Below are 14345 nucleotides of genomic sequence, written 5' to 3'. Positions count from 1 at the left end.
ACAATGCAGCTGGAAGTTATTTTTATTTGTCTATAAAACGTTCCAGATTTCAGATGAGGAAATTTGAGCACCGTCCTTCAGAGAACAAAAGACAGAATGAATAACACAACCACATGGTCTTGATTTTCTCTGCTGACCAGCCTTGAGGTTAGAGAGTTTGTTTTTGAGAATAAGAAGGATTTGAAGAGAGGGAGAGGGCTGAAAAGAAATTAAAAAAATTGCATTCTTATTTCCTTTTGAGACATTGGATGAACAGTTTTGGCACACACCCTGCCTTCCTCTCCTCTGGTTCACCATCAACACCCTCTGCTCCATCCATTCACAGACATTAGACAGAGAGACAAAAAAAAATAATTTATTTCTTTGGCTGTATAGGCTACTGTATGTCAGACTTGTCTCCTAAAGGATTCTGTAACTGAAGACAGGCTGCAAAGAGGAGGTAGCAGCTGTAGATGTGGTCAAAAGGTCAGATCTGATCCTAGTTCAGGTGTGATGAGAGCAGATCAAACAGGACTGGCTGATGTCTGAGGTTGTGTCATGGTCGTAGCTGAGGCAGAGGTTAGGTTGATCTGGGAGCAGATACAACAGAAATCACAAGTTTAAAGGGAGATAAAGGTGCAAAGTTTGTTGGTTTTCAATATGAAATGATAGTTTGAAGTGGCTAAAAACGTACTTCATCCCAGGTGCTTGTGAGGATGTTTTTCATAGCCCACTGCATTGTTTGAACTGGTACCTGTCAGTGAAAGAGCAATCATCATGTCAGGCAGATTGGTGTTATTTGTGATTCAATAATTGTGACAGTTTTCACGTAGTCCACTTTACCTCACTTACCTAAGTAATCTTTGTAGTCCTTGAAGTATTTGTGCCTCAGACCACGTCCATCTGTCAGTAAAATGGCCAAAATAGAAAGAAATTAAAAGCTGACATCTGACTGATTTTCACATTTCTGTTTTTTAATTAATTATAATGTTTATGTGGTTATTGGTCTGTATACAGGTATACCGTATATGGATATGGATATTTCTGTATTGTTATAAATACACATATGATAATTATTTTCATTTAAATATTTCTACTTGTATATATCTGTATGTATCTGTTCCTCCCCTCATCTACAATTACTTAATTAATTGGGGTCATTCCTTTGTTCCCCAGGTCCTTTGTTCCCCGGGTCCTTTGTTCCCCGGGTCCTATGTTACCCGGGTCCTATGTTACCCAGGTCCTATGTTACCCAGGTCCTATGTTACCCGGGTCCTATGTTCTCCGGGTCCTATGTTACCCAGGTCCTATGTTACCCGGGTCCTATGTTCTCCGGGTCCTATGTTCCCTGGTCGCTAAGGCTCTGCCTTTGCTGATTTAATTCAGCATTTTGTTAGGGTTATTCATATATGATCAAGTGATGCGTCACTAACATTTATTGTGATTCTTCTTGCCATTGCATCGAGTGTGAACGCACCTTTAGAGAGAAGTTACATTATCAGAGGAGATGAGAGGAGTGTGTCAAAGTCCTCGATTCAAAGTCATATCATAGCCATACCAGAGTTGCCACGTTGCTTGATGCACTGTCCCCGGTTAGGTATGCCAACGGAAGGGTTTCCTGGGTTGATTATGTGGCACTCGTAGCCTGTAGGACAGTGAAGAGGCTCATCTCCATCCTCAGTTGTGCTGCAGGCTTCAGCTAGTGGACAGAAAATATAATGCATCAGAAAAAATAGAAATACTCCAGGGTAATTTTGTGGATGTGTGTTCCTTCCTCACCCTGACAGCATTTCAATCCTGCACACTTCAGAAAACTTGCATAAACATTTTATATTTTATGTGGAATAGCAGAATGACGATACTGAAAACATCTAATACTTTAACTACTGCAAGAGTTAAAACAACACAAACCCATTACCCAAAAATGCATATCACCAATACACACACGACAAGAGGTTAGAGTTACGGTGAAATCAAACCAAAATTAAACTTTTGTAAAATACTTTGTACTGGAAAAGGCTGGAACGCAATAGCATTTGAATAATTTGTGTGATCATTGAGGATTTCAGTTAGGTGAGAGTTTTTTAAGTCATGGACGCTAACTGTCTGGGACTACTATTTTGTGTGATCTCTGTGAGTTGTCCAGTGTGTGCACTCACCCTGCAGAACCTCCTCAGGGCCGTCTAATAGCCAGCCATTGCCCCCCAACCACCGAGGTTTGGGCTGCACCAGCCAGTCCAACACTGTTCAGAACACACACACACAGAACCACAGATATCAACATACTAATTAACAATATTTTAAAAAGAGACACAAAAAAATAGACTAATTTGCAAGTAGTTTAAGACCCAAACAATATTATATGTGTAACCTTCTATTGGTTCTGCTGACCTGGTGGAGGCTGGACAGACTCAAGGCAGGCGTAGATGCATCCATTGTAGCAGCAGCGCTTATGGCGCTCACACTCTGAGTCTGAGCGGCAGCCCGGCACTTCACATGCTCTCTCTGGCAGCATCTGGGGTGGTGGTGGACAACGGTCATTCTTCTGGTGCTGTGTGGACTGGGGGTGGTTGGGGTATTCATAGTCCTAAGGGACAGAAAAAGAGGCAAATGTCCAATAATTCTGGGAATATGAGAATTATTCTGGTACATGTACTGGATAACTAAAATTTTTAAACATTATTTTACCACCAGAATGGACAAAAATCTAATTATTTTTCCTGACCAGAGCCCCTTTCACACATGCACTGAAAAATGAAATTATTTAGACATCACCCGGAGGAATTCAGTTGGAACGGACATAATACAGACATCTATGGGTGAAGAAGAAGGGGGATTTACACAAAGACAGCAACAACATTTTATACACGATACTACAACTTCTCTTGGTAAGGGCTGATGCTGAACTTTTAGACAAATTCAAAGAATGACAAGAGTCATTGTGGTTTATGACCAAGTTATGAACTGACTACATGACCACATCATGTCCTGCCTCCTGCCCGGTCAACTCGGGCACTACCCCTCGCCCAAACCAAAAGGAGTGTTTCTAGTAAGTGAAAACGCATCGGATAGGGACAATCACCAGTTGCTTGCTCAGTTGCTTGCTACATGCGTGAAAGAGGGAGCAATGTCCATGCGTGATTTGTTGAAAATTGTCTGGAGTTCATATAAGAAAACGGCTCAGGTGATGTCATCATAGTCATTTTGGAAGGCAACAATATTAAATGTTTGTTGTGTTAAATGTCATGAATGATTTTTGTGGCTGCCACTTGATAAGGTATTAAACTTGCCATTTGGTTCTAAAATGAAAAAAGACTCATCACTGGATCTTCACAGTTTATGTGTAGAATTGCTCTTATTAAACACCAGAGGGCAGCAATAGCTCTGAGTATTTACTTTTCAGCACAGCAGAGTTACAAGCTTAAGTATGCATGCCTGCATGCTAACGTCTTGACCTGGATTGGGAAGTTGATTCACTATGGGAACAAACACTTCCCTAGGTGTAAGTAGGCCACAGGACCCTGGGCCAAACAAAATCACACTTCCCACACTTTGGCAACATAAAGTGTAGACTTGCATGTGTACACAAACAGCAATGTAAATACAATGCTCTGGCATACTTTGCAGAGGCTAATATAACGAGATCTGTATCACAGCCATGGTCTTGGTGGTTTAATAGTGTTTACCAAGCTGCAGCTCTTTATTGATTTCTGCTTATTGGTTTGGGTTTGGACATGTCCAGGACAGAAATGTGTGCATTTGAATGCTTTCACGCTACTGGTATCAAATATCACAAGTTTTGTGACACAGTTTAAGCAAATATTCTTTGTTCTTTGGAATGTACACATGAGGAATATTACAATACCATCCCACACACACATAGCTGACCTTAACTAAACATTAATTCTCATACTTTCTCACACACTCTATTTGCTTTTGTATGACAAGCTACAATGTGATCAAGTTTCCAGTTCAGTCCACTCCTTTCATTGTACTGCTGCGCATAGCAATGAACAACACTGTGCTGTTTACTGACTGGTCTAACATTACGTTTATAGCCACCACTGAAGAACATAGGATATTTTTATTAGAGGCCAATGTGGTTACCTTTCTGTAGAGCTGTTTGTTTTGAGAACACAAGAATTTCTCTGACTTTCTAGTCTCAGGCAGCCATTCATTTAGGAGGGTGTGCCACAGAGAGAGAAAGAGAGAGAGAGAGAGAGAGAGAGAGAGAGAGAGAGAGAGAGAGAGAGAGAGAGAGAGAGAGAGAGAGAGAGAGAGAGAGAGAGAGAGAGAGAGAGGCAGACAGACAGACAGACAAAGAGAGAGAGAGATTGGTGTTTTTCTCTACTCTAGATTAGTAATTAGATAATCAGCCTGTGGGTTGCACGCGGTCATTAAAACTGTGCTGTTTATTTGGCAGGCTTACTGAACGCTCTTACAAACCAACTGGAAAAACGAAAGCAAATGTTTGGCACTGACAGCGGTATCACACACTGTATGTGTGCTCACTTTAAACACACATTAATTCGTTCTGGCAGCTGAGAGCTTAGTGGATGGATGGTTTTTTGAGAGGTGGGATGGGGGATTCACACCATTCAGGGAACAATGCGTGACTACACTCAGAGTTTGTAAATGTTACTTTGAGCTCCTGCATATCATTGTAAGTAGTTCAAGTTTTGACTGTCCATCATTTGTAGGGCTGGGTATCACATTTCAATATTCATGGGTAGTTAATGCATAATGCTGCTGTCTGGTTGATGAAACAATGTAGCAACTACAAGCAAATTTTCCAACTTTACAAAACTATATCTGCATTTTGTCTGAAGGAAACAAACAAGCATAACTGTTGTTTCACATACTCAGACTGGATTTCCTATAAATTTCAACCTTGCTACTGCCAAATAAAAGGAATGACTACAACGTCAGAGGCTCAGGTTAAAAGGTTGGTATGGAAATAATGTGGACATGAATGTCTTTATTGGCTTGTGTACAGTATCTATGGTACTGAGCAGTGATCTGCTTCCGTTTAAATCCAGTAAAAAAGCCACTGATAATTTGCCAATTTAACATTGCACTTTTATAACATTCTTAAGCTAATGGTGGGCTATTTAAAAAAAAAATTGCAGATGACACAGTGATGGAAATTACGGGTCTTCTTTTTACTAGATTTATCCAGGATAATTATAGGGTAAGATCAAACTTAGAAATCCCAACAAAATACTTTAATTTTAGATGTGGGGACTACATACAGCAGCACTAAATTACTCATTGCCAGACTTACAGTAATTTCAATGATAGTGGACACCATTTCCCTCGTTTGTCCGTGAATTTTCTACTTTGAATTTATCCTATGAAATGTATATGTGAATAAAGCGGCCTTCCTTGGAATGCAATTCATGCCACACTTCTTAGAAAAACGTGTTTTTCCCTCACAAGAAAAAAAAGGCAATTGTGATTGAAAAATACAAACAAGCCAAAGTGTTTTCCCCCCCATCCCAGAATGTTAACTCGTGCAGGCAGAGCATCTTCAGTGCTGACACAATGCCATGGAGATGGCAATGTCAGACTACTACAGAAAAGACCCAGATATATTGAGTTTTTATTCCACTCATTCTTCTTTCTTGTCAAAACCTGCTCCCTACATTACCCACAATGCAACTTGACCACAGACAGTTTAGTCAGAAGTGCAGGTGTGTTATGCTTGTAGTGGCTAACGTAGCCCCAAGCAGAGATGAAGAGTGGGCAACAGAAGTCTGTAAAGCTTACTTCTTTGTAACTCCACAGCCCCAGATTATTTCATTTTCATAGTACATAGTTTTCAGACCCAACCAAAGCTGACTTTGGACATCGCTTTCCCCCCACATATTCTCAAGACCTCTAACAGACATCGACATGTAAAAGTGTGGTTCCTTTTAAGACAAAACTTAAATTTGAGAAACTTTTTGTGAAATATAATATTTTCATAACTTGAGGGAGAGTAATTGAAAAATATATATGTTTTGTTATTGGTACCAAAATGCAGATATCATATTGACACCAGTCTCCAAAACGTTCAAACACCGCTTGAATGCCATTTTTACAGTTACTTCTGCTTGTACATGCTCCCACACACTGTAGACTGCGGGTCTTCCAGGCTCCTTATTCACAACTGTGGTACTGGAGCAATAGTGCTTGTCTCCTGGTACAGATAGATCTATGAATGAGAACTACAAAGTCTGCTGTGATTGGATAATGACATAATGACAACTTCTCTTACTCCCCTTGTCTTATATCCGATCTGCTCGTAAAGTCTCCAGCAAATGTCTCCTAAAAAAGGTCAAGTGTGCCCTTCCTGTTTATGTGACTGTGTGTGTAAAGTGTTAGTTTGCTTGTACACATGAATACTGTACACTGCAGAAGCCATTCATTCTTTAATGCGTGTACTGTATTGACCACTGAGCCATAGATTTGTCAACAGAGAAGATGCTACTTCTAACACACTTTTTATTTTTTACTGTAATATTACCTACATTTCTGTCATTCAGCTCTCACAGTAACTGCTGCCCTCAGGGCTCCTGTTGTGTCTTCTCCCCAGCCTTCATGTCTTTGTATGGCAGAGGGGCCGCTATGATGTACATCCGGAACTCTTTCACACAATCCTGCAAACATCTCACTGATGTTCCACAATGTTTATTTACAGTCCTGTCTGCTGTGCTACTCTCCTGTAGAGCCAGTAGGACCTTGTTGGATGTTCATCTGTGGGCATGTTTTTCCTCTGTCTGTGTGTCCGTGTGTGTTTGTCTGTCTTTGTCTGTCTGAAACTCTCACTCTTCTCTCTTCCTCTCAGTTTTTTCCTTCTCCTTGATCTCTCTGGTGTTGAAAGGCAGTGGCATGATGGTGGCTGTAGCAACTGATCTCTCAGTGGTTTATAGGGAGTTTGTGGAGAGAAGCCACTGGAGACCCTGTGTAGCTCAATAAGTGTACTGAGATCAGGCCTTTCATGGTTCCACGCAGAGATCTCAGACTGATACTGAGATTTTCTGCTTCCTTTGCGCAATTATGCAGACACAGACACACACCCACACACCAACAGAGTCTCAGACACATGAACATATAGTACTACAGGGTCAAGGTTATGCACACATGCATAAACAAGGAAAAGCTGTGCTCTTTCATACAAGTGTCAAACGTGCAAGATTTCGTATGTCTACCAAATTAAGTAGCTCACAGCACACATCTGCTTAGCTTTTGGGTTGTCAGGACTCATTTCCTGTCTCTATACCAGCAAGGCAGTTTGACCTAAGGATAGATAGACTTGCAGATAGATAGAGACACATCATGTCAAACTGTGAGACAAACAGACAGTCTGTAAATCAGGCGGAGATGAGAGTTTTAGTGAGGGATGAGAAGACATGCTGACAGACAAACAGGTAGAAGCGCAGCTGGAAAAAGCAGTCCTTGAACTGTGAACATACTGGCAGAGTGGTGATGATGTCTAACCTTGACATGCAGAACAGACTGAACCCATTTGAGGCATGGTTTACACGACAGGAGGGAGGTGAACCAACTGTAAATGCAGCTAATTAGTGTTTGGAAAACAGTCAGAAATAGCATCTGCTACCTGTCAGTCATCGCCTTAGGTAGCAAGGAAGGCCATGATAGAGGTCCCCCTAAACTCATCTACTGTATTACTCCTCTTTTCTCCTTTTGCAGTGCAGGTGTACTGTATGCAGAGTTATGGATACAATCACATTTGTGGTCTCAGATACTCAGACGCAGATTTTCTATCAATTTTTACTCTGTTGTGATGGTGATGATATATCTCTCTGTTGCAAAATAAAAGGAATTTCTGGAACATCAGAAGGCCCCAGCTGGGCGTGTGTTTGTTTATGTCTGTTGTAGCAAACTGAGCGGTGATGTGCTGCAGTGTACAGTAAGTCCAGTCCATGTGTTTATGACCAGCAAGCTCACATCATCTGACTGGGATTAGTCCTGCTTAGAGCACACCGGTTCACAAAACTACAGGTAAGATGGATGGCTGGTTGCTTAGAATAACTCCCATCTTAACACAAAATGCAGACACATGTTTTGGCTTCAATTTTGGGGAGCGGTCATGCTGGTGCGTGTGTACCCTGCAGAATATTGCAGATGTAGTACAGAGTAGAAGATGGTATACAACAGAGGGCAGATGGGTAAAACTAAAATAAACTGTCTGGAGCAGACGGCGAAGAGCTAGTCCCTGTTGGGTACATTTTTATTTATAATTTGCTTCTAGGAGATGCACTGTGAATAAGGACCAGTGTTATTTTGAAACATTATCAGGAATATAGCACAGTATGTATGTGAAAGAACTGCTCAGTTTGATTAAATGTGAAAGTGCAATCAAATATTTTGTCCCTAAAATCAATGCATAATTGTAATAAATAATCGCGATCACGATTATCATTTTGGCCATAATCGTGCAGCCAAATCTATCTGTCATTTAATCTGTTGTGAATTTTATTGTTGCAAATCTTTTGTTTTGTACACGCAGCTTTAAGGACTAGCTGCTATCCAATTTGCTAGCCAACTGGGATAATGCTCAGTCGAAAATAGCTAGTGCAGCTTCTCTCTAAACTGTCCTGCTTACGCGATAAAAAGTTATTTAAGAGGGAAGGTAATGCTCTCCAACTAACAAATTTGCTAGCTAAGCTCAGTTGCTAAAGGTACAAGAGCATCACACTGTTTTTCAAAGATTTGTACCAACAATTATCATCTTATAACAATATAATATCTGTGTTGTGGAACAGTTTATAATCTGACACAGGAGGTCAAATACAAGTAAATGGTACAACATAGCTAATAAGCTACAATACCTTCCTACCTTTTCATTTACTAAGCCTCTGCAAGAAATTTGACTCTAATATCAGACATGTTATCTCATTGCAATGGAATTTTGCCATTTTAAATGCTGGCGTGGCCTTTAAACAGTGATGATTGCCAAGGCTGTAGATTACTGCATTTGTCATGCATTCCCAGGACTTGTCAACTCTCAGCCTTAAAGGCCACAAACTATTTGCTGGTAAACTAAAATACATACCTTGCATTCAATAATTCGATACGGGGATGACAGTGACAAATTCTACCTCTGTTGACAAGACAAAACATCACAAACAAACTGAAAAGAGTAAACTTGACCACATATGTTTTTGATAGAGGACAATAAAGACGTGCTGTGTGTCAGTCAGTTATATTTAATACACACTGATTCTCAACTATTGGAATCAAAATGTCAATTTGTATCCCCTTCAATTCAATATAAGACATGAACCCCTTGCTTAAATTCTATTTGATAGCATTATTGGCCATTAGGTTATGTTTTGTAAACCTTGTCTTTAAAACTATCACAAGCTAAAAATTTCAATGAGTGAACAAGCAGTGGATCTGTTCTGTTTTACGTAGCGGCCCCAAGCCAAGTCAAACATTCGGCCAGCCCAAGAAAAGGAAGCATCTGCAGGGCCCCTAACACCAGGTGCTGTCAGAATGGTCTACATCACATCAAATAAATGAAACTGTAAAGATTTATGGTGGTAGCCTCAAAGTCTCTTCGGGGCTCACTGACATGCCCAGGCAGGTGTCTGAGCCAGACTGTGTTATGGCTGTTTGAGACTAAATAATCTTGTCTGTATGTGCGTGCGTGTGTGTGTGTGTGTGTGTGTGTGTGTGTGTGTGTGTGTGTGTGTGTGTGTGTCTGTGTGTGTTTGAGACTTATGCTGCCCACATCATTCCACCCACCAAACACATTTCTTTTGACTGTAAGTTACCCTCTGACGCATATTTCTTACCTCTACGGCTTTGTTACATGCCATATATTATAAGGTCCACATCAGAGAGGATGGACATGACTCTGATCTCCAAGACTTTCTCACCCAGAGTTCAAACAGACACCTTTCTGGTAATAGCTTTACATATAAGTCAGATAAAGGAAGTTAAGGCTACGCCTGCAAAGACAATAAGACACAATATAGAGGCAAATAAAACATAATTGAGTACTGCAAAATGTAAATTTCATAATTCATGTTATCATTGGCTTATTACATTTTTGTAATCCATTTCGACTCTACACTGAGGAGTGGGTTTACATGTTTTATTTAAAAATAATACATAAAATAAGATATTCATGTGATAAAAGTGTTTATTCTGATGAATAAATGTGGAGAAATTAAGTGTTTTTAAATGAGAAACAGGTACTAAGCATGCTGGTGGCCTTGGGTTTATTATATTATTTTACCAATTTTCTTTTCAAGACACCAAAGCGCAGTGCCTACGTGAAATACTCAGGGACTATAATTTGTCTTTCTGCACAGCCCCAGTGTGAATGAGGCTGAGTGTGTGTGTGTGTGTGTGTGTGTGTGTGTGTGTGTGTGTGTGTGTGTGTGTCTCTGCATGTGGGGGAGGTGGTTAAAAAAATGAAAGATTGAAAGATGAAAAGGTTCAGAGGTGCAAATGGAGTTCGTCTCCATCTGCACAGCCGTCTCAGCATGTTCCAATTACAGCAGCTTTGAAGCAGAGTCCAGCAAGATGGTGCTGGAGGAGCAGAGAGAAAGAGATTTGAAAGAGGGAAAACGGGGGTGGTGTGCTGGGAGAGACACGTGGGCGAAAGCAGGGCAGAGACAGGGCGAAAGGGTAACTGATTCATATGATAAGGGAAGAGAGAAATGGGCAGATAATGAGAAAAAGAGGAAAAGCCCTATGAGGGCATAAACCAGGTTGAAAGTGAGATTATTGAAACACGAAAGGGCAAAAGAAAGAGAAGGCAGCACGCTACAATGAGCCCTTGTTAGAGATGATCAATCAGCTATACTGAGCTGGGTTAACAAGCAGGGGCCCGGTCTGGAAGTTCAGTTCCTGCCCTAATAATCCACTACACACACACACGCACACACACACACACACAGACACACACACACACACACACACACACACACAGACACACACACACACACACACACACACACACACACACACACACACACACACACACACACACACACACACACACACACACACACACACGCACATAGACAAAAGTTGTACATCCTGTGTGCCCTTCAATTATACACATGGAAACTTGAAAATCAGCGGCTTATTTTAACCTGCTCCTCATCGAAACAGAAAAACCCTCCTGTCCATGTAGATTTTACATGCTACAAAAATCAAAGCATTTCTGCTCTTATTTTTCCATTGGTGGAAGACATTTTCAGATTCTCCTCTCAGAGCAATTTCCCAATGTAGTCATAATCTATTGCAAGTAAAAGTCATCCATTCAAAATCTAACATAAAAGAACAGCAGCATTACCAGTCAAATGTATTAAAACTAGCAAAAGTATTTAGCGGAATATATTTTTCAAAGTGCGGCATTATCTAAGGGATGCATTAATGTGGGATCAGTGTGATTATCTTCCATCTGTAGATGGTTGAAATGAAGCTACTGTTGACTACTTTACATTGTTTTGAGTGGTCTGCTCTATAACAATGCATTATTCTTTAAAAGATGATTACATATTTTGTTTGTAAAATCTTAACATGTAAACCAACTATAGTTTATCTAATCAGCTCTTGACTGTACATTCATATTTACCTGACAACCATGAGAGTGGTACTGATCTTCTCATCTAACTCTGCAACAAATGAGCATATTTCCTTAAACATTGAACTATTTCTTTAAAAAGCCTATAGAACTTGCTTAAATGTACTTAGCTAATTTACACCATTGCTCGGTTCACTACTGGGCTAAAGATCTCATATCAGGTCAACTTGGCTACCTCTCACCTCAGCCACAAAACTACTCTCACTGTGTGAAACCAGCCCTCTGCAACAGAGTCGGTATTGTACTGTAATGCTTTGAGCTTTCACCTACTTCCACTTTGCAGGATATTCTAAAAAACAAGCCAAAAGACAGAGATAGAGGAGAAATCCCCACACTTATACATGCACATATACAAAAGTCAAAGCTGAGGATAGCGGCCCGACCTTCTGGTTGAGTCCTCTTTTCCTGATTCTTCTGGCATCACTTCCTGTGGACAGGACCAACAGGGACAGCAGCAGCACCACAGAGCCCGGCATGGTCTGTGTCCTGCACCCCAACTCCAAACTCTTTCTGCGTCTCCCTCCCTTCTCCTCACTTCCTGTCTCAGAGGTATTCCTTCTTCCTCTCCTTATTCCAAAGTTTTTCCTTTATGCGTTCGTGGTGCCTTTCCAGCTGAAGCAGTAACTCTCCGTTGCTCATGTGCAGCCAGAGATTACACAAGCCCTCTCGCTGTAATGGGACCTGCTTTTATATCCGCCTGAGGAAAAGTGCAGGGCAGAATGACAGAGTAGAGGGACAGAAGGGGAAAGTACAGAGGAGATGAATGGAGGCAGTGTAGGGAAGAAATAAAATAAGGGGAATAGTTTGGGGAGCAGGGGAAGAGAGAAACAGCAGCTGTCTTTGCATCAGTTGGTGAGAGCTGGAACTGTCTGCTGGCACAGTGTGTGCACATGTCTCTAGGAGAGCGGAGGGGAGGGGGGGGGGTGAAGGAAGGGAGGGGAGGGCATTAGATAGGGTTGTGTGTGTGAGACCTCCCACTTGCCCCCTAGTTGCATCTCGCTGCACATCTGGTGATCTTTATGTGAGTTTGACAGAGTTGTGTCAGTGTGCGGTTGGGGTATATTTTATATTCTGTGGTTTTGCTTCACATGTTTTGCTTGCATGCGGTATTGTAGGAGGGGAAATAAATGGCTCTGCTAAGTGTTGGGTTTGAAAATACTTGTTGACTGCTAGCTTAGAGTATAAGCATGAATTGTAACTGTTAACCGCCCAACATCCGTGTTTACATTCCTGATTTTTCTTAGGGACAGGATATGCATGATTTTTATGACAGTGCGGGAGGGAATACTTGAACACACCTGAATGTGAATATGTCTGGACAATCATGTGTCCAAAAAAAAAAGATGGAAGCGTGGGGTGTGTTTTAGGGAAAGGGGCCTCTCTGTCTTCTTTTTTTCACCAACTTCCGAAGTTGCACCCTCTCAAAGTAGGACATCTCCCCCGATCTCACCCCCCACCCTACCACTAGACCTTTCCCCCATTCCCGTCCCCTCCCCTCACTCCATTCTCAGTGTCGTGCACTGAAAGGGAGAAAGAATGCTAAGCCTGCACAAATCTCAGTCATTATTAGTTTTACAGGAGCAGGGCTCATGTCCCTGGGAGGCCCCAGCTTCATTTACACAAAAGACAGAGTAAAGAGTTAGAGTGAGAGAAAACCGAGAGAACAGAAAGGGGGAGAGATAGAGATAGTGAAAGAGGCTGCATGAATGAATAAGTGAGACAGACCAAGAGATGGCCCTTTTCCTTACTGAAGATTTGGTAGCATCATGATCATGGTGCAGAAGTGCATTTAAGATATTTTGGAAATGTTAGTTACTTATACAAAGTCTGCCAAGCGTCTAGTTTAGTCAGGAAGTATAGTTAATATGATAATGGAAAACTATTTACCACTCAAAATTCTCAGTAATCGTGACAGAGATAGACAATACCTGGCTTCCTTTCTGGCTGTCAACTGCATATTTTGCTAACTTCTACTGTTAACGTGTAAACCAGACGAATCTGCTGAGCTTATGTACGCTGATAACTTTGTATCCAACTTTATATCCAGTTGACATTTTACAGCTGATTTGCTTTAAAACAAGAGAACAAATGTGGAAGATTTACTACAGAGGCAAAAACGTGGGCTTGGCATGGTGAAGTGGAATGAAAATCACTAGAATAAAAACAAGCTCAGCTCTGTGTTGTATTATTTTCACATGATTTTGCAGAACTGTACCACACCCTGAGTTATCTGCAGTTCCTCCACAATTTATGGGGAAAAACTGCAGCTGCACAGTTTCCAGTAGTAGACAGTGTGATAATATTCCCAGACATGTACTCACATACATCCATATCCCGCCTTCTTCCTAAATCTGGAATGTATACATGCATATTAAATAAACAAAACAATTGCATTCATGAACAGGATAAGGGGTGAAACACTCGCACATTCCAGCCGATACGGATACAATTTTAAGTGAATGCACACGTGCACAAGCACACGCACGCACACGCATGCATGCACACACACACACACACACACACACACACACACATACACACATACACGCACACGCACATGCACATGCACACACTCTCTCTCACACACACACACACACACACACACACACACACACACACACACACACACACACACACACACACACACACACACACACACACACACAAACACACACACACACACACACACATACTGTAACTCCAAAAAAGGATACATACAACTACAACTACAGCTAAACCAGAAAAGGCATTTAGT

General features: G+C 41.2%; 1 protein-coding gene across 1 annotated transcript; it reads right to left on the bottom strand.

The window, feature by feature from the left end:
• Positions 1-339: 339 nt before the first annotated feature.
• wfdc1 (WAP four-disulfide core domain 1) lies at positions 340-12439 on the bottom strand. The gene is made up of 7 exons (XM_083916584.1): positions 11974-12439; positions 2371-2566; positions 2139-2222; positions 1538-1678; positions 832-882; positions 674-733; positions 340-569 (listed from the first exon to the last, which is right to left on the bottom strand). Exons 1-6 carry the CDS (start codon positions 12064-12066, stop codon positions 675-677), a joined length of 624 nt encoding a protein of 207 aa, XP_083772710.1. The 5' UTR covers positions 12067-12439; the 3' UTR covers positions 340-569; position 674.
• Positions 12440-14345: the final 1906 nt, after the last annotated feature.

Source organism: Echiichthys vipera (assembly GCF_963691815.1).
Source record: "Echiichthys vipera genome assembly, chromosome: 7".
In the NCBI taxonomy this organism is placed as follows: Eukaryota; Metazoa; Chordata; class Actinopteri; order Perciformes; family Trachinidae; genus Echiichthys; species Echiichthys vipera.
Note: the sequence above shows the minus strand (reverse complement) of the source record. Positions and strands in the feature narration are given on the sequence as shown.

Excerpts from the sequence above, each read along its gene's own strand:
- wfdc1 (XM_083916584.1), bottom strand. The coding sequence starts at position 12,066 with ATGCCGGGCTCTGTGGTGCTGCTGCTGTCCCTGTTGGTCCTGTCCACA. Across the intron at positions 883-1,537 it reads CAAGCAACGTGGCAACTCTG|ATGGACGTGGTCTGAGGCAC; the intron begins GTATGGCTATGA and ends TTTTACTGACAG. Across the intron at positions 734-831 it reads GGACTACAAAGATTACTTAG|GTACCAGTTCAAACAATGCA; the intron begins GTAAGTGAGGTA and ends TTTCACTGACAG.